At 36.2% G+C, this 20,492-nt stretch overlaps 1 protein-coding gene across 2 annotated transcripts in view; it reads right to left on the minus strand.

Moving 5' to 3' along the window:
- LOC123528643 (uncharacterized) overlaps nucleotides 1–20,492 on the minus strand; it is a 54,778-nt gene that overhangs the window by 8,683 nt on the left and 25,603 nt on the right. For both annotated transcript variants that reach the window (XM_045308520.2, XM_045308519.2), the window contains exons 2-10: nucleotides 16,958–18,052; nucleotides 13,467–13,532; nucleotides 12,640–12,784; nucleotides 6,903–7,060; nucleotides 3,684–3,839; nucleotides 3,186–3,311; nucleotides 2,887–2,976; nucleotides 759–847; nucleotides 390–468 (exon numbers count right to left, since the gene is read on the minus strand). In XM_045308520.2, coding sequence (XP_045164455.1) covers nucleotides 390–468; nucleotides 759–847; nucleotides 2,887–2,976; nucleotides 3,186–3,311; nucleotides 3,684–3,839; nucleotides 6,903–7,060; nucleotides 12,640–12,784; nucleotides 13,467–13,532; nucleotides 16,958–17,752 — 1,704 coding nt within the window. In that variant the 5' untranslated portion in view covers nucleotides 17,753–18,052. The remainder of the gene's footprint in view (nucleotides 1–389; nucleotides 469–758; nucleotides 848–2,886; nucleotides 2,977–3,185; nucleotides 3,312–3,683; nucleotides 3,840–6,902; nucleotides 7,061–12,639; nucleotides 12,785–13,466; nucleotides 13,533–16,957; nucleotides 18,053–20,492) is intronic.

Here is a 20,492-nt window from a genome sequence, read left to right on the forward strand (position 1 = left end):
CAAACTGGAATAATATGGACAAACTTTGTATATTACACTAAATGCGCATTTTCTAAAATCATTTCAAAATGGGGCAAATAGGTACATGTGTATGAAATCGTCAGCAGTTTCTGGCAAGAACATTCTCAAGTTTCCATTATAACCATTATAAGGAAAATCTGCCTAGTCCCCTTGCTGCAATGCTTTTTCAAATAGCAGAATGTGCTGAAGGATTGTGGGGGAAGATCACCAGTTAGTGTGAACTTACTTTAAAGTCAGGTCAGTAGCTGAGTGATGCTTTTTAGTTTTCAATATAGCATTATACAGAAAACTGAAATTGTACCAAGAAAGCCCATGGGTCTTATTTAATTATACTTAGAATGCATATTTTAGAAAGTACAATTAGTTACCTTAATAGTTTTATCACAGGATCCCGAAACAACCTTTGTATCATTGAAATGAACACATAAAACAGCTGCCTGATGACCTCTGAAACATGAAAACAGAATAGTTGCCAAGTTCAAACCAATAATACTGAACAGTTTGCAATTTACTATTCAAAGTTAATACCATATTTTTGGCTATTGTGTGGCAACTATCTTTAACAATAAAATGAGCACAATAATTTACAGTATAAGTGTAAAACAATTCGTAAGAGCAAAGAAATTCTAAAATAAACTGTTGCAACAAAAATTACTGTCTGCAATGTGATGTCAGTTGTAAAGTAGAATTACTAATAATTAAAGGTGTCTTTGCCTAAGACCAAGTTAAAAACTAACCTCAATGTCATCTTACATCTACCTGTAGGAAGATCCCATATCTTTAATGTTTTATCATAGGAACCACTTATAACTTTCATATCATCAACCTAAAATATAATTTACACATTAGTTTACATAGTACCGGTATGCTAGTTTACACAGTATTTTATTTAACACGTGTATTGTCATATTAAAATGGTCCATAGTTCATAAAAAGCATTTCAAGTTTATACTATTTTATATTTCAAATGTCCTTATTTTCAGTAAAAATAACAAATTAACCCGACATACATATTTCTACTGACTGAAAAAGGCTATATTTAAAACATCTGAAATATCAGTGCTTTTTGTAACAAGAGATCACAGAGTGATCTTGGCGCCCACCAATGTGCCATTTTTGAGTGTTCCAAATTTCAAGACTTACTGACTAGCTCAAGGTCAAATTTCATTTCCGTACACAACACTTTGCATGTGGTCCAAATTCGAAAGCTGTAGCTTGAGAAATGTGAAAGAAAGTAGGTCACTAGGTCAAAATCAAGGTCAAATTACACTTCAGAACACAAATTTATGCATGTGGTCCAAATTTAAAGCCTGTACCTTCAAAAATGTGGAAGTAGGTCACTAGGTCAATGTCAAGGTCAAAGTTTGTTTTGGTACACAATCCTATGCATGTGGTCTAAATTTGAAGCCTGTAGCTACAGAAATGTGAAAGTAGGTCACTAGGTCAATCTTAAGGTCAAAGTTCATTTCGGTACACAAAACTATGCATGAGGTCCAAATTTGAAGGCTGTAGCTCGAGAAATGTGAAAGTAGGTCACTAGGTCAAAATCAAGGTCAAATTGTATTTCGGAACACAGAACTATGCATGTGTTCCAAATTTGAAGCCTGTACCTTCAAAAATGTGAAAGTAGGTCACTAGGTCAATGTAAAGGTCAAAGTTTGTTTCGGTACACAAAACTATGCATGTGGTCCAAATTTGAAGGCTGTAGCTTGAGAAATGTGAAAGTAGGTCAGTAGGTCAAAATCAAGGTCAAATTCCAATTCAGAACACAAAACTATGCATGTGGTCCAAATTTGAAGCCTGTACCTTCAAAAATGTGAAAGTAGGTCACTAGGTCAAAGTCAAGGTCAAAGTTTTTTTCAGTGCACAAAACTATGCAAGTGGTCCAAATTTGAAGGCTGTAGCTACAGAAATGTGAAAGTAGGTCACTAGGTCAAAATCAAGGTCAACTCATGTCAAGGTTCATCTTGCCACTCAAAACCATACATGTGGTCCAAATCTGAATGTTGTAGGTTATTGACAAGAAGATTTTAAAATCTTTTCCCTATATAAGTCTATATGAATCATGTGACCCCCCAGGGCGGGGCCATATTTGACCCTAGGGGGATAATTTGAACAAACTTGGTAGAGAACCACTAGATGATGCTACATTACAAATGCCAAAGCCCTAGGCTTTGTGGTTTGGACAAGAAGATTTTCAACGTTTTTCCCTATGTAAGTCTATGTAAACCATGTGACCCCCGGGGCGGAGCCATATTTGACCCTAGGGGGATAATTTGAACAATCTTAGTAGAAAACCATTAGATGATGTCATATACAAAATATCAAAGCCCTAGGCCCTGTGGTTTTGAACAAGAGGTTTTTCAAAGTTTTTCCCTATATAAGTCTATAAAAACCATGTGACCCCCGGGGCGGGGCCATATTAGACCCCAAGGAAATATTTTGAATCATCTTGGTAGAGGACCACTAGATGATGCTTCATACCAAATATCAAAGCCCTAGGCTCTGTGGTTTTGGACAAGAAGATTTTCAAATTTTTTCCCTATATAAATCTTTGTAAATTATAGAAATAAACAAAGGGCCATAACTTACTAAAAAATTGTTGAACCAGTCTGATTTTCAGGGGGACACAACTAGGGTACCAATACATCATTCTGACAAAGTTTGGTCAAAATCCCCCAGGTAGTTTCTGAGGAGATGCGATAACGAGAAATTGTTAACGGACGGAAGGACGGACGGACTGACGGACGGACGGACGGACGGAAGGACGACGGACCACGGACGCAGAGTGATTTGAATAGCCCACCATCTGATGATGGTGGGCTAAAAACACATTCATTCAGCAGTAAATAATGCTCTACCTACCTGTAAACATCGTACAGTGTCTGAGTGTCCGGTCATGGTCACTTTACAAGCAATACTTGACCAGCTCTCCTGGGTTGAAAGATCCCATACCTAGAAACCAGAACTATCAGTTAACCTATGCATGCTCCCCAAACATGTTCTGGACTAAGAAGTGTTCTATTGAACTTGTTTTTAATATGTAATCCTAAGGTGACTGTTTCTATTTTACCAGTGAATGTTTCTATTTAGGTTTAAATTCTGACAGTCAAGCTTAAACAATTAAATTTAGTATATATTAAGTTAGTATAAAATCTAATTACCTTAATCATACAATCTGTTGAGCCACTGACTAGTCTATTACCCTCAAGGTGTAAACATCTCACCGTTCCTGAGTGACCAACTAAGGTCTGCACTGACCACTGGGCATTTGTCCGTATATTCCATACCTTAAAAAAAAATTCACAAACATATAATTAGGAACTTTTTTCTACCAAGTAAATCAAAGTTAACTTTTTCTTCTGAAATTAAAATCAAATTTTAGTACATGTATCTACACCTGTACACAAGTTCTTTCTCCATATAAAAAGAGAAGATAACGCTAAAAGTTTCTTGGTCTTTAGACAAAAGTTCTTACTTGATATATCTAGTTCTCTGCAAATAACTTCATCCTCCTAAGTTAGAGTAAATGGATTAAAGGTTATATGCCATCTCTTAAGAAATGAACACCTTCCCTGTCCATGTAACTAGTGTCATATGTTAAGTACATATTTATTCTATTTTAATGCAGCTGATTGCAATTAAGAATGACATTGCTTTACCTTTATAGTCTTGTCTGATGAGCCACTAACAATCCTAGTATCATCAAACTGAACACAAGAGATACCCTGTGAATGACCTTCAAATGTTCTCACTGTACATCGACCTTTCAACCAGTTGTTACGTAAGCGATAACGTTCAGCAAACACTTTTTTCCACTGCAAAAAAAATACCAAATTTCTTTTACCATTTCTGATAAAAAAGCTGAAATCTTAACAAAAGGCATTAATAACATAATCCGGTCCATTCCTCTAACATTTTGTTACTTCTCAGTGTCAGATATACATTTGACACCAAAGCCTGCGAAAGAGGAGACAGTAAGGTTATTCCACTAAACTGAGAAAAAGCAGCTTAAAGAGTCAGTACATTAAAGATCTTATTTCCTCTGTCATATTTTTTAAATATGATGTTAATGACAAAGAAAGGACTTGGATAGACAGGAAAAAAGAACTGGGTGAGTATGCAACTCTTAACTAGAAATGTATCCACTGGATACAGATATGTTAGGACACAGAAGTATGTGTCCACTGGATACAGATATGTTAGGACACAGAAGTATGTGTCCACTGGATACAGATATGTTAGGACACAGAAGTATGTGTCCACTGGACACAGATATGTTAGGACACAGAAGTATGTGTCCACTGGATACAGATATGTTAGGACACAGAAGTATGTGTCCACTGGATACAGATATGTTAGGACAAAGAAGTATGTGTCCACTGGACACAGATATGTTAGGACACAGAAGTATGTGTCCACTGGATACAGATATGTTAGGACACAGAACTATGACAGTGTCCACTGGATACAGATGCCCCATTTATATGATGTTAGAACACGCAAGTATGTGTTCTCCGAATATGTACTTTGACACTAGAGCATTCAGACTGAACCCAAAGTAAGGTCTTGTAAGGGACATATCACCTTGTCACAGCAAATGAGGACCAGATAAGAAAAATAACCATAAATATTTAACTTTAATTTGACCTTGAAGTTTGGGGTCTGGTGACCTTGAAGTTTGGGGTCTGGGTCTTGTATAAGACATATCATCTTTTTATGGTTAAAGTTTATATCAAGCAACTGGAATATTCTACTATGCATACAGAAGAAAAAGAATGTAAAAGTTCAGACCGCTAAGTATGACCTTGACGTCTAAGCTACAGGTATGGGTCTTGTGCATGATATATAGTCTTGGTCTGATAAATGTTTGCACCAAATAATTTGAATATCCATTTATGTATATATATGTTACATACTAGATATGAAAACTAAAGTATAATCTTTGACCTATAAGAGTGACATTTAACTCTGAGCTTAGGGCCTAGGTCCTGTCAAGCTATGGTGATGATCTGTGCCAAGTAATTGGAATATCCACCCATTCATAAACAGTAATAGACTAAACATGAAAAATGATGTAAAACCTTCGACCTCTGAAGGTTACCTTGTCGGTTGTGTGGGTTTGGATTAGAGTCTTGTTATGGTGCAGGTTTGTACAGAGTTATCTAAATAACCATGCATGCATAAAAAGTTATAGAGTAGACAAGAAAAATACCTTCGATCTTTTACCTCCATAACGTAACTCTGACCTCTGATGAAAGGGTCTGGGTCTTGCACACAACTTATTGTCTTGTTATAGAGGTCATTTGTACCAAGTTAATTAAAAGTCCAACAAAGCATAAAAGCATTGGCCAAGCGCCATATTCCGCTCACATATACATGTACACACAAGCACAAACACAAATGGATAAGGTTACATTCTACCAATTCAATTCCTTATTTATTTCATATTAACAACAAAACATTCAGACCTCATTTTCAGCACTTTAGAGCATTTCAATGATATAAAAAACCATATATGGTCATTTAGTATGACATGTCTTTTTATCAAAAATAGAAAAATATTGACATGTTATGATGTATATAAGAAAAATAATCTGTTCTGAGAAACATCACTCTCAAAAATGCCCCCATGAAAACAGCCGTTTAGCAATTACGCAAAGAATAAAACTTATTCCAGGAAATTCACAATGAAAATGGTCTAGATCTTTTCTCAATACAATAAGCAATAAAAATAAGCCAAAAATTTAACTGTCACCTCCTCATGTCACTCATTATACCAGATTTCATCCATAGGATGGAACAACATTTTGGACTACTTCACATGTAACACTAAGTAGTCACTTCCGGTTTGGTGTAATCCGTCCTAAGGTTCACACTATATGACCCAACCACCTCCCATCATCCCCAATTTAAAATGCATGGGCAAGAAAACACTGCCTCTGATGGTTTCTGTTGTATAACAATGAACTGTTATGTTTACATGTGGAGGTTCTCACATTTATGCAATATTGCTCATATATCAACATTTAAGTGTATTACTTGTTATACATGTCAAGTTAAACAATCTGGTACATGAAGACAGAGGTGTTTAACTGTTTTCACACGAAATACAATACTCTAACACTAACATAGTTCCGCATAAAGTACATGTACTACAGATATATAGAAAGGTGACAATTGTGATACCACTGTGAAAACTAAAAGGTTCAACTGTACTCTCAGTATGAAACAGAATTTAGACTTCACACAATCACAATGAGACACACAAGACATGTACTTTACAAGGTGGACAATACCCAGTTACGGACAGATTCAGACAGTCTTTTGCTAAAACACTTGGGATTTTTCAGAAAAGCTGTCTTCACACTTCCCCTAAAAACACTGCTTCTCCACATATTTTAGAATTTAAGCTAGCAACTCATACACCAAATATCCTTGTATACTCTCTGTTTAACATAAAGAAAACAATTCTTAAACTGAGAAATGACAAAAGAATAATAATAATGAGCTACACCATGAGAAAACCAACATAGTGCATTTGCGACCTGCATGGATCCAGACCTGCCTGCACATCCACGCAGTCTGGTCAGGATCCATGTTGTTCGCTTTCAAAGCTTATTGCAATCAGAGAAACTGTTAGCAAACAGCATAGATCCAGACCAGACTGCTCAGATGTGCAGGCTGGTCTGGATCCATGCTGGTCGCAAATGCACTATGCTGGTTTTCTCATGGAGTGGCTCAGATGTTCTTGAATGTTTATAAATACACATGTCAAAGGTTAATTCAGTTCATATTCAAAAGCATTAACTTTTGATAATTTCATATTTCTCAAAATTCTTTGAATTTACTAAGTATTAAAGCTAACAACTGATTATTACCTGTATACTACCATGTGACATGTGACTAATCACTTGTTTGTGTTCCGCCGCTTTACATAATCGCCATTTTGGCTGACAACAAAATCTCCGCCACAGAGACGGCTCCTCTGACAACTGGTACCATATTTTACACACCTGAGCTGCTCGACAAAGACTCACTGAAAATATAATATCAACAGAAGTCTCATTTAAATGAAACTAGTTTTTTTTATAAATTTCTGGTTTTAATATATTTGTAAGTTTTATTCTTCTTCAATACTGTTTCTGAACTACGCAATCAATGTTAAACTTTATCTTTTCAGACTCAGCTGCTTGCAGGACTGGCCAAGATTAATGTTAACTAATACCTCCCATCAACCATTCCCCCCTCCCTCCAACATACTCACTTGCACACAACCATCAACTTCAACTACTTTCCCAGGTCAGTATAATATAAGTAATTTGGAATTTATTTCAAATGATTTACATATGACAATATACATTTTTGTACAGTACTTGTTGTTAAACACTACAGATATTTTATTATATAAAAGATATTGGTTACCAGTTTTAATGCTTAGAGAACTTATCACATCTGAAATCATGCAGGCTTTTTACTTTCAAAAGCAAACATCCTTATTTCCTAAACTGCCTGCTGCACTGCTCATTAAATACTATGACACAGGTAAATGAGACAACAGATTTTTCAATACTGTGTACACTGGAAAAATTGCTCATTTCAGGAAACATTTTTACCTATAATTTTCTTTTTCAACATGTCAGATTTTACTTTCCTGCAACACTTTCACCGTAATCCAATTTTGCAAATACCAGAAACCTTCACATTTGGTCCTAAGTGTTTGAGAAAAGTATTAAGAATGTGCGGCAAATGCTTTATATCATGGGAAGTACTTCTTTTCCCCATCTTCGACACTTTTTATTTAATTAAAATCTGTCACGTAATAAGTAAGTTATAAGAAAAATATTACCTAAATCAAGTGCTAATATTCCCATTGTAAAGTAAGTAAGTAACAACTTCATAATTTTCTAGAGGCTACACATTTGGTTTCCCCAACTACTATCTGGGCCTCAACATATATACACAAACATTAATGACACATTATCAAGCATAGAATATCATTAATACAAAATGTACAGTCATGCAGGTTTTAAACAAGCAAGCCAAAAAGTCATGCAGATTGGCCACCATATATATGTTCTTAAAACAAAATTACTCATTTGTGAATGCAAGTATTAGCTAATGAATCATTCTGCACTTTCTCCCATACTGAATCCTGTAATCAAATCTTCTTGCAACCTTTTTTTTTTTTTTTTTTTTAATTATCTTAATTTAAGAAAATAAGGCAAGAGGGACATCATTTTGTCTGAAATTTCAATAGGAATCTAATTAATTTTTTTTCCTTTTCAAACCTCATGACAAACAGGGTTCTTTTACATTGAAATTTGCTATGAACTTCCTGGTATTTCTTCAGCAAGATATTTTTCACTCATCACTATCTTTCACCTTTATTACAAAACTACTTTTGAGCTGAATCTTAAGGTACAAAATGTAACTCTTTTGCCTAACTTTAGTGTTTTGATACCATAATCCATTTTCACTAGAGCTGCTGTTAACTGATTTTTTTTTTAATTGATACATCAACTGATGTCAATAAAGATTCCTGCTTGAAATCTTTAAGTTATAAAGTTTTGAATTTTATTTTGTACTGAAAATATTAAGACTAGATGCCAACAGGCAACATGTTGAGCCTGCCCTTTGACCCCTAACTGTGACCTTGACCTTTGAGATAGAGTCCAACTCAATGTGTTAAACATTCATGCCAAATATAAGCAAGATTCCTCAATATATGTCAAAGTTATGGGCCGGACAAGATCTGACATGACCTTTTACTCCCAACTGTGACCTTGACCTTTGAGATAGGAACCTGGGGTTTGCGCAAGACACTCCGTCTCACTGAGGTTAACATTCATGCCAAATATAAACAAAATTGCTTCATGCATGTCAAAGTTATGGTCCGGACAAACAAATCCGGACGGACTCACAGAAGCACACACTGATGCAAGCAGGCACGCACATACACCGAACATCCATTTGGACAACTATGTCTTTACTACTGCAAGCCGGCTCGGCAAAAAACTGTACTGAGAACAAACATGCACAGAACAGGTACGTTATATCAGGAAATATTTATCAGATTACACAGTATCTACACTTTCTTTGGACTATCAATTTCTTCAACTTGTTTCCATGGTATTGCTATAACAAAATTCTGTATCTACCAGGGTACTTATCAGGCTTGTTAATAATTACTTGCAAAAGTAATGCATTAAATTAGCATTACTTAGAAAAAATTGGCATTAAATTAGCATTAGCATTACTCATTTTTGTCAAAATAATGCATTAAATTAGCATTACATACGACTTGTCATGCTGATATTGCAAATAACAATGCTTTATTTCATATTCAGAGCTCAAGATAAGCTGAGTATTTGCGTATTTACATAATTAAAGTTGCAGAAAACCCAACTGAATGCATACAGTCTGCGAACTGAAACGCTATTAAAATTCCTAATACTAAATTCATTAAAAATCGCTTGCGTTTCGCATTTTCTGTTAACAGAATGGGTACGAGACTTTAATGCTAGACAACAAACTGGTTATATGTTACAGCATTACAGGTAGCTATTTATTGGAAAAAAGCACAAGACCATTCAGTCTGATCGGTGTTATTTGAACACTTTGTAAACAGAAAAATATGCCAATAAAATGACCACTTCTAAAACTAAAAGAGGTCGCAGAAAAACATTGTTGCAGCAAACAAACAAAATAGGGTATTTTGTTGTTCAGCAAAGACAGTTTTGTTTGTGATAATATAGTGCCACCGATACTGGCTGAAATCTTTCGGAAGCATATTGCAGTGAATACATCGTTCGGTATATTGTGGATGAGTTGATCTCTGACTGCATTTAAAGTGCAAATACTACGATGGAACGAAAGTTTCCCAGAAAAAAAACAAAAAAAAAAAAAAAACAAACATTAGAGAAAACAAGTGAATGAAGTATTGCCATGCAATACAAAGTCCCCTACTGGAAGGCACCTTATTTTCTCTACTGCAGTACAACATAATGAACTGATATCTGTCAATGATGTATAAACAATATTGTACTATATATACAATATGTTACAACAAAACACTTGGATTAAAATTTATATATATAAAAACCTACAGTTGTTTTCATATTGAATTTTTTTGGCTGATTATAAAAATGTTATCATGTAAGTTATTTATAGTAACAACAAAGGGAAATTAATCTTTAAAAAAAAAAAAAAAAAAAAAAAAAATCTATATAATATAAGTCCACAAGAAACTCTTTACCAGGTAGAGATAGGTCAAAATACACCTAAAAATTGGATGTAACATGCATGCTGTACCACAGAAAAGTGGTCTCGATTTTTCTCTACCGCCAGTAATAAAAAAGTTACAATAAAATCTATTTATAGTAACAACAAAGGGACGTAATTCTAAAAACAAGGGTGCCTCATGGTGGTGAACATTTGGTCCAAGTTACATCAAAATCCCTCCATGCATGAAGAAGAAATGTTCCGTACAAAGTCATTCTTGAATTTGACCTTTGACCTCTAAATATGACCTTGACCTTAGACCTAGGGACCTGGTTCTTGCGCATGACATGTTGTCTCATCCAGGGGAATATTTGTGCCAACTGATATCTAAATCCTGCTTTGCATGACAAAGTTATAGACCGGATAGGAAAAAAATCCTCTTGACCTTTGATCTCAAAGTGTGACCTTGACCTTTAAGCTAGGGTACTGGGTGTTGCGCATGACACGTCGTCTCATCATAGGAAACATTTATGCCCAGTAATATTGTAATCCCTTGATGGATGACAGAGTTCTGGATCGGACAGGGAAAAAACCTTATTGACCTTTGACCTCCAATTGTGACCTTGACCTTTGAGCTAAGGGTCTGGGCTTTGCGCATGACATGTTGTCTCATCATGGGGAACATTTGTGCCAAGTAATATTAAAATCCCTTCATGGATGGCAGAGTTATGGATGGGACAGGAAAAAAACTCTGTTGACCTTTGACCCCCAATTGTGACCTTGACCTTTGAGCTAGGGGTCTGGGATTTGTGCATGACACGTCGTCTCATCATGGGGAACACTTCTGCTAAGTGATATTAAAATTCCTTAATGAATGTCAGAGTTATGGACCGGACACGAAACAGACCCTGTTCATGCTATGTTAACATTTGACTGCTAAGTGTGACCTTGACCTTTGAGCTAGGGGTTTGAAAGTTGTGCATGACACATCGTCTTATTATGAGGTACATTTGTGCCAAGTAATATTAAAATCCCTTCATAGATGGGAGAGTTATGGACCGGACAGGAAAAAAGCCTTGTTGACTTTTGACCTCCAATTGTGACCTTGACCTTTAAGCTAGGGGTCCAGGTTTTGCGCATGACATGTCGTCTCCTCATGGGGAACATTTGTGCCAAGTAATATTAAAATCTCTTCATGGATGGGAGAGTTATGGACCGGACAGGAAAAAAGCCCTGTTGACCTTTGACCTCCAATTGTGACCTTGACCTTTGAGCTAGGGATCCGGGATTTGCGCATGACACATCATCTCATCATGGGGAACATTTGTGTCAAGTAATACTAAAATCCCTTCAAGGATGGGAGAGTTGTGGACCGGACAGGAAAAAAGCCCTGTTGACCTTTGACCTCCAATTGTGACCTTGACCTTTGAGCTAGGGGTCCGGGTTTTGCGCATGACACGTCGTCTCATCGTGGGGAACATTTGTGCCAAGTAATATTAAAATCCCTTCATGGATGACAGAGTTATGGACAGGACACGAAATTGGGGACGGACGGACGGACAGACAGACGGACGGACGGAATGACGGAAAAGTGCATTCCTATAGTCCCCGAAACTGGTTTTTAACCAGTAGGGGATTAAAAAATATCCTTATATAAGTTACACATTTATATATAATTAGAACTATAAATTTAAATACAGATGTTTACCTTGCTTACAGGCATGTAAAAAAATAGTCAAACCTGGTTAATAATATATACTGTAACAGTAAGTATGTTTCATCCAGTACAGTTTAGCCACAAGAAAAAACGGTTCAATAAACACTTGATGCCCCCAGTGGCATCCTTCTCGACAGATTTTGCACCTACGTCCAAAACGAGGTCAAGGTTAAACTGAGGTCAGGTGATGTTTGAAGATGAGGAATGGTCACTGTTTACATCTTTATTAGTATCAATTCATTCTTGTAAGGGGTATTGATGCTAGACAAAACGGTCCCATTTGGTTAACCAAGAGATGGCCCATATAAAGCAACCTAAGTCCAAAATGAGGTCAAGGTCAAGGTCAAACTAAGGTCAGGTAATGTCTGAAGCTGAGGAATGGTCACAGGTTACATCTGCATAAGTATCAAGTCATTTTAGTAAGAGGTATTGATGCCAGATGAAACAGTCCCATTTGGTTAAGCTCGTACGGACGGACGAATGAGTAAATACCCAACTGCACCAAAAGCTTATCTGGAGCTCTGATATTAACCTTTCTTTGAAATTTTGATTAGAAAGAAATATTTCTTTTCCAAGGTTGTCTTTATAAAAATTATGAAAATTAATTTATATTTAATATTCCCTTTTGTTTTAATGTTTACTCTCACGATGTCCAGAGGATATCAGTTAAACATTACCTGGATCCATGTAGGAGAGAATCCTGGTCGCCTGATTAGTCGGCAGCCATGTGATCAGGTCCTGACAATTAGGTGGACAACCATGGTGCAGGTTTGCCTCCATCTTGACAGACAGCAGATGTAACTGAGGCAATTCACAACCAATCTGTAGCAAGAGCATGAAAAAATGAATTAACATTGCACTGACACAATTACAGGTGGTAACATTATGGCGACTCTCCAGCTTTAATGGTGGAGGAAGACCCCAGGTGCCCCTCCGTGCATTGTTTCATCATGAGCAGGCACCTGGGCAGAACCACCGACCTTCGGTAAGCCAGCTGGATGGCTTCCTCACATAAAGAATTCAAATCCCCAAGTGAGGCTTGAACCCACATTGGTGAGCAGCAAGTGATATGAAGTCAACAACCTAAACCACTCCGCCATGGAGGTCCCCTATTTTAATCTTGATAAACAAGAGCTGCTTTTGAGAAAAGCGCATGCCTCCCACAACTGCCTAATCATCTGAATAGAAGTATATGACTCAACCATGCACCAAGACCTCAACTGCCTTATCAGATTTTGAGTGCTTTGATTACCAAAAACAAGTTTCAAGGGCCAAAATTCCAAAGTGCCTCGGCCAATATGGGTAGTTATCGAACTTGGCTGAGGACTTATTGGCAAACAAGTTTTGTTCAAGTTTGGTGAAGATTGGATAAGAAATGTTCGACTGAGTGCGGACAAGTTTTGTGACAGACAGACACACAGACAGGTGTAAATCAACACTGTGTGGTGGGAGACATATTTAATTTTGCTTAGATATAGATGAAAAGCAGAACAAAAACACTTACAAGGAGTTCTTTAAGAACAAGATTCTTTTGTTCATCACTAAAATCTGAGAACCACTGTACCATTGTCTGAAAATAAAATCATTCTGATATTACATTTCCTTTTATTTTAAATTTTCTTTATCTAACAATGTCTGTTCTATTATCACTTAAGCCAGTAAAAACAGTTTTGACTTACATAAGTAGTAATGGCAAATGTGACATATTTTTCTCTAACTGAAAATCCATAATTATACTGGAAGAAACATGTGAAAAAAACATTTATCAGGTTTCAAGGTAACTGCAAATAAAGTTTCTGACTCTAGGCTACCTCTGTCACTCACATGTGTCATAAACTGAGACTAATGTTGAATTTGCTAAAATGGGTCAAAATTGTAAATGTTTGATAAAAATATCTCAAGACAGGTCATCAACCACCTTTTCTCAACAGAGGTCTCTAAAGATGATTCATCCAAGTTTCACAGCTCTAACAGGTTTTAATACATATATGGTAACTAGCTCTGCTCACTAACAACCATAAGGGCATGAACAATTTCGAGTGTACGTCACCACAAGAACATTTCTGTGAAATTATTTTGAAATCTGGCCAACCATTTCTGACAGAAGATATATACAAACGAGAAGTAACCATGACCACTAGTGGAAATGTTTTTTTCATGAATCTGGATTGATCGAAGGATTATTTCTGTTACATCTGAACAATTTAGAAACATTTTGTCTAAGTTTCATCAACTTTTAAAGGGGATCTGGCTTGAAATTTTTTTTTAAGGATGGTTGACAGATGATAGACAGACACTGGATTGCAAGTGATCAGAATAGTTCACCTTTCATTTAGTAAATGTTTGACATACACTGTACAGTGTACTTTCATTTGTTGATATAGTTCCAGTCAAGCTGATCAATTTTTGTTTTTTCTTGGTAAAATGACAATCTATTAATGTAAATAAATAGACCCAGACAATTCATATATTCCCCCTTGTCTGCAATTATTGTACAACTACACTCAGTAATTTGCTTTACATAACAGAAAGACGGAAATATTCTAAAACACCAGTAAGTACATCGGAGAACAGAACTGGATAAAGTCATTTGCACATCTATTCAATATTCTAATACAGCCATTCACAGATAACACACATCAGACAAACAGCAGCCCCTTGCCAATTAGTTTCCATTACGGCTATGTATTTCAAACATTAAATGGGCTTGCATGTTTTATTATGTTACATAAAATCAGCGATGTATGAGTAAAGTTAGTGTAACAGCCGCCTAGGAATGTATCAATATCATGTAATTCTCACTGTCACCATTCTGTGAATGAACTCTGCACTTTCAGATCCAATTTTTTTTTCCACAATGCAGAATTTGATTAAATCCTGATGTTTTGAAACTTACAAAATTTGGCAGGTAAAAAAGATGGGGTCATGTGCTTGTCTTTTGGGTTTTTTTGCTAGACTTATTTCAACTTCTCTGTAACTTTGCTGAATAGACTTGTAAGAGATTTGAAGATGACCAGCAGCTAAACCAGGTAAGCTTGGGTTCCAATAATGTGAAGTCTCATTTGTTTGTTTTTCATTTAGTGCCATTTTTCAACTGTATTCCAGTTATATCATGGCAGGCAGTTAACCTAACCAGTGTTCCTGGATTTTGTACCAGAACAAATTTGTTCTGAGTAAGCAACTACCAACTTCCACACTTTAATCAGCGGTAGAGGATGAATGATTTCAAACATAATGTCTTAAATCAAATTGTCCAAGAGAACTGTGTGTGTTCAACATAAGCCTTGCCAGGGGATCAAACTCACAACCCTGCGATACATAGATCTAGGCTCTTCCTGGTATTGTTTGTATCTCTGTATATGACATTAACAGCTGGTTTTCTGGACAGCTTCCTTCACTATAAATGTTAAATCAATTATTATGAACTTTTAAAGAGACCACAGTATAGGAAATAGTGTAATCACCTTATCACAAAGGTCATGGCTTCAAACCCTAGGAGGATCTTAATCACCTTCCCAAATCATTGAAGGTTTGCACTATTTTTTAATGGTATTCAGTTATGTGATGGCAGGTAGTAAATCAAAGGCCTGAAGGGCCTGAGTCGGCTAATGATTGATGTACTGACAGTATAGTCTACCAGTTTCAGTTTGTTTTTAGTTTTTTTCTTAAAATTTCATAACACATCTCGATATTTACCCAAAATATTATATCCGGATACGATTACACTTTTCTCCAGTTTCAACAATATATTTTACAAATTGTGATGATACGAAGACATTTAGCAGCAATTGGCAGTATCTGACACTGAAGTTTACGGTTAAATTACCTCTTATTTAAATCTTTTCATAAAAAGTTATTTCGTTTCGTGGAAGCAGCCAAACATAGACGATCTACTTTCGATTTCAAAAACTACAAGAAAATACAATTTAATGTTTCGCCAATTTGTTTATTTCTCGAAAAATAAGAATTAAAATCATTTTTAATATCTGTAGTAACTAAACAAACCAGTAAGAGCTTCTTCTTCCGATAATTTATCCGTTTACTGACTGAAAAATTCAACCCACGCAAAGTTTATAGAAGTCATACGATGCGTGTATACGTTCAATGTGGGAAAATTAAGGCTGATCGGCTATGTTACCTAACGCATCCAGACAATTCAGATTTTGTTTTTAAAAAAGCATTGTGTGCATTTCTGTAATTTCATATACGTTTTTATACGCTTAGAAATTATTAGACATGCGTATTTGCATTATTTCTATACGTAATTTACGCTAATGCGCATCTTATCTGGAGCCCTGTGGAACCATTTTTTGTCTTTCGCTGGATGTTACGCAAGCTTTGTAAGCCTGCGCAATTCGTAAAATGCACATTTATGCTTAATGAGTTACATTCGAGTATTGCACAATTACAAGTCATAAATATGACAGATTACATCGTATATTGGTCATAGCAAAGGGAATTGACACAACTTAACTTCATTCATGCAGTGAACTGTTTGAAGTTTGAGAAATCTAATGGAACTACATCCCTTCACTGTGTTATTTGGTCCATTTAGAGAATCGCTGAACAGCAAGGACTCGTCAAAACGCTTTCAGCGTTTCTGGATTCTGCACCTGTAATGCAGTAACCAGGAACTGCCAACTTCCCTACATGAATCAGAGGTGGAGGATGATTGATTACATACATAATTATGTTAATATCAAAAATCATCATGAAGAACTTAAGTCCCACCTGGGCTGCAAACTTATTACCCTGTGAATTCACAAATCTGCATGCCCTATTCCGCTAAGCTTCCAGGCTACATTGTGGCTTGAATGACTGAATCTGCATGCTCCGGAACCCAATGAAAGTGCCAATATTTAAAATCAAGGAATGAAAGGACTGAGCCCAAGACTATTGTAACTTTATATAAATAAAGAACAAGATATAATAGTTTGGCGCTCAGCCCACGAAATATAGTAAAGCCTTAAAATCTGAATGTTACATAAAACATACCTTTACTCTCTCCTTGAAATCCTGTGGTTTTACACCTTCTTTTAATTGGAAAACATCTACTGACCCACAATTTGATTTATCATAACTTTGCGAGGATGATGTGGAATTTTGTCTAGTCAAAGTGATACTTGGCAGATGGGATTTCTGTTTAGCTAATAATGTCATGTTACTTGCACTTTTCTTTCCCAAGGTAGATGATGCCTCGTCCTCACTGTCACTTGAGTAATCGCTTCTACGGTATTTATAATGATTTCTTTTGTGCTTACTAAAGTGACCCCAAGAGTCTATGGCAGTAGGGCTGGGTAAGTCTTTATTTACGCTATTCTGACATTCTGCACCATCTGACATTTTCTTGCACACACAATTGTGTCCGTAACAACCTTGTTTCACCCTGTTACTATGGCAACTGCAACAGGCTATACAGTGGCAATCACAACTCTCCCCATCAAGTTCCTCTAACTCTGTTGGGAGTGATGTCCCTTTGTTGAGCACAACCTTTCCGCTGCCAGAACGCATAAACGAAAATATATTCCCACTCTGCGGGTCGTCGCTATCAGGACTACTGTTCTCCTTATCATAATGAGACTCCATGACCCCAACTCCGTGTTCAACCATGCGCTGCTCCTGGTGCTTGCTTACACGGTTATGTTTCTGATATGACTGCCGCTGCCTGCAGGAATGGGATGGTCCCGAGGTTACGCTGGAAATATCTGACGTCATATCACTGTAATATGCATCATCCGCCGAATCCATTTTCCCAAAACTGTACACAAAAGGTGCACCAGGATCCGACATTCAGATATTTCAACTGTTTATTTTCAAAACAAAATTAAACTACCTGCACAAATTCTACTCGTCTTCCAAGCTAATCTGTACATACTGCTCCAGCGCAACATTTCAAAACTGGCAGGATAACCAATACGTAAGTTTTCCATTTTTACTGCTCTCTGATACAGCACTGAACTTTGTCTGAATTGGCTGTCACATTCTGATTGGCTTTAGCACATCTTCTCCCAAGGTGTTACACAAACCATAGTAAGCTATATTTTACTGATCTTCCTTTCCCATAGAATCATTCCACTGCTGTTGAACAAGCTGAAAGAAAATAATTGTCATGTATTTAAGTAAGTCTTTTAGACACAAGTTTCTAGTTTCTTCGTATTAAATGATCACAAATTGATAATACAAAATTAAACAATTTACATGTGCCTGTCAATAAAATTCATTAACAAAGTTATAAAAAATTGTAAACAAGAGATGTTTCCATTGGACACAGGTGCTTATACTGGTCTATGATGACACTGTCTAGACTCTGGAAGACAATAAATGACCATTAGATATTTTGGTGATTTCAAAATGGAAAGATTGCAGTGTCAAGATTGCAGTGTCAACCTTTTAGGGCCTTTATACATATTTTTGACAAAATAAAGGGCCATAATACAAGTTCTGTGAATTTCTTACTATAAATAGCGAAATTCAAAACAAAACCCCTGGTGCACAACTTCACATGCTGTATAACATGAAGTTTCATAACTTTGTCAAATTCTTTTTCTTTTAAAGGCGTACGCTAGAATTCCCTGTATATGAGATGGGCGAAAATTTTCCCAATAACAGAATTTCTTTAAACTTTGGATATTGAAGGACAATCATCTAAGAAACAAAAAAATGCAATAAAAATCATAAGTCACCGGATTCGAAAAAGAGTTATCTGCCCTTGAAAACGTCATTTTTGGGGGAAACAAAAAAACACACTATGTGCAGTAAGATGCGCATAATGCCACTTCAGCAAGCGTACATATATTATGTGGATATTTTTATATCAAACCAGGACAATTTAGGTCACAGTCATATTGACTTTCACCTTTTAACTTTTAGCCTCCTGGCAGCAAGTGATTCTGCCTTTGCGACCAGTGGAGACCAAAATCAGTCTGCGCGGATGATCATGGTTTGCACTGTTCGCTTTTCAGTCAGTAAATTTTCAGTGAACCCTCCTTCGAATAATAAATGGTACTGCCAAAATTGAACTAGAACTGTCACAGGAGTGACTCATACCCCCACCATACCGTCTTGTCACAGAAGAATGGCAACCATAAGTAATCTTAAAAATACTTAAAAAGAAGTTTACTCGTCTTTGGAGTACTTCATCCTAGGCTTCCACATATAAGTAATACTAGTATAATTATGTGCCCTGGATGAGGGATGAAGTAAATACAAAAATTCTCTAATATTAGAGATACACTAAAAGTGAACACAAAAAAAGGTGTCTTACCGACCCATGTTACCACAGAAAAATGTATTCACTTTTTACATAGGACTTATAATAAAAAAGTTAGAAAAATACCAAAAATATTGAAAATCTAAAAATAGGATTTCTAAAAATAGACTAATTCCTGGAATTTAAGGGGAAGAAACTCAGTACAAAAGTTAAAAAAAAGGTTACTTCCCTTTGGCTCTAAGCCAATCAGAATGAGATATAGTGAAAATACATCAAAATTAACCTTAAATTCTAAGTAAAAGGGGACATAATTCAAGAAAAATTGGTGTCACAGTTATGCACCTTGTGTCACATGATGTTGGTGATGAGGTGGAACATCTATTTTAAGTTTAAATCAAATCCATTTAGTAGTAACTGAGATACAGTGAATATACATCAAAAATTAACCTTAAATTCTAAGTAAAAAGGGGCATAATTCATGAAAAAATGGTGTCAGAGTTATGCACCTTGTGTCACTTGATGTGGGTGATGAGGTGGAACATCTATTTTAAGTTTGAATCAAATCCATTTTGTAATAACTGAGATATAGTGAAAATACGTCAAAATCAACCTTAAATTTAAAGTAAAAAGGGGACATAATTCATAAAAAATTGATGTCAGAGTTAAGCACCTTATGTCACATGATGTGGGTGATGAGGTGGAACAACTATTTTAAGTTTGAATCAAATCCATTTAGTAATAACTGAGATATAGTGAAAATACAACAAAATTAACCTTAAATTTTAAGTAAAAGGGGACATAATTCATGAAAACTTGGTGTCAGAGTTAAGCACCTTGTGTCACATGATGTGAGTGATAAGGTGGAACATCTATTTTAAGTTTGAATCAAATCCATTTAGTAACAAGGCAGTCTGAAAGACAGCTAAATCCCCCGCGACTGCTATGGATAGTGAAAGGGTAAACCTTTGATTTTAGCTGTGACTTGACCTTGAACTGACATGGCTGACTCATGAATTCTGCACAACGTCTTGATGAGGTGATCATTTGACCAAAGTTTCATGAAAATCCTTCAAGGGGTTTAGGAGATACAGAGCTCAAACCTTTGACCTTCAGTTGTGACCTTGACCTTGAGTTGACATGGCTGACTCATGAGTTCTTGATGAGGTGATCATTTGACCCAAGTTTGATGAAAATCCTTCAAGGGGTTAAGGAGATACAGAGTGGACACCAAATGGAAGGCTCAAACCTTCGACCCTTAGTTGTGACCTCGACCTTGAGCTGGCATGGTTGACTCATAATTTCTGCACATCACTCTGATGA

Source organism: Mercenaria mercenaria, chromosome 13, assembly GCF_021730395.1.
Source record: "Mercenaria mercenaria strain notata chromosome 13, MADL_Memer_1, whole genome shotgun sequence".
NCBI lineage: Eukaryota > Metazoa > Mollusca > Bivalvia > Venerida > Veneridae > Mercenaria > Mercenaria mercenaria.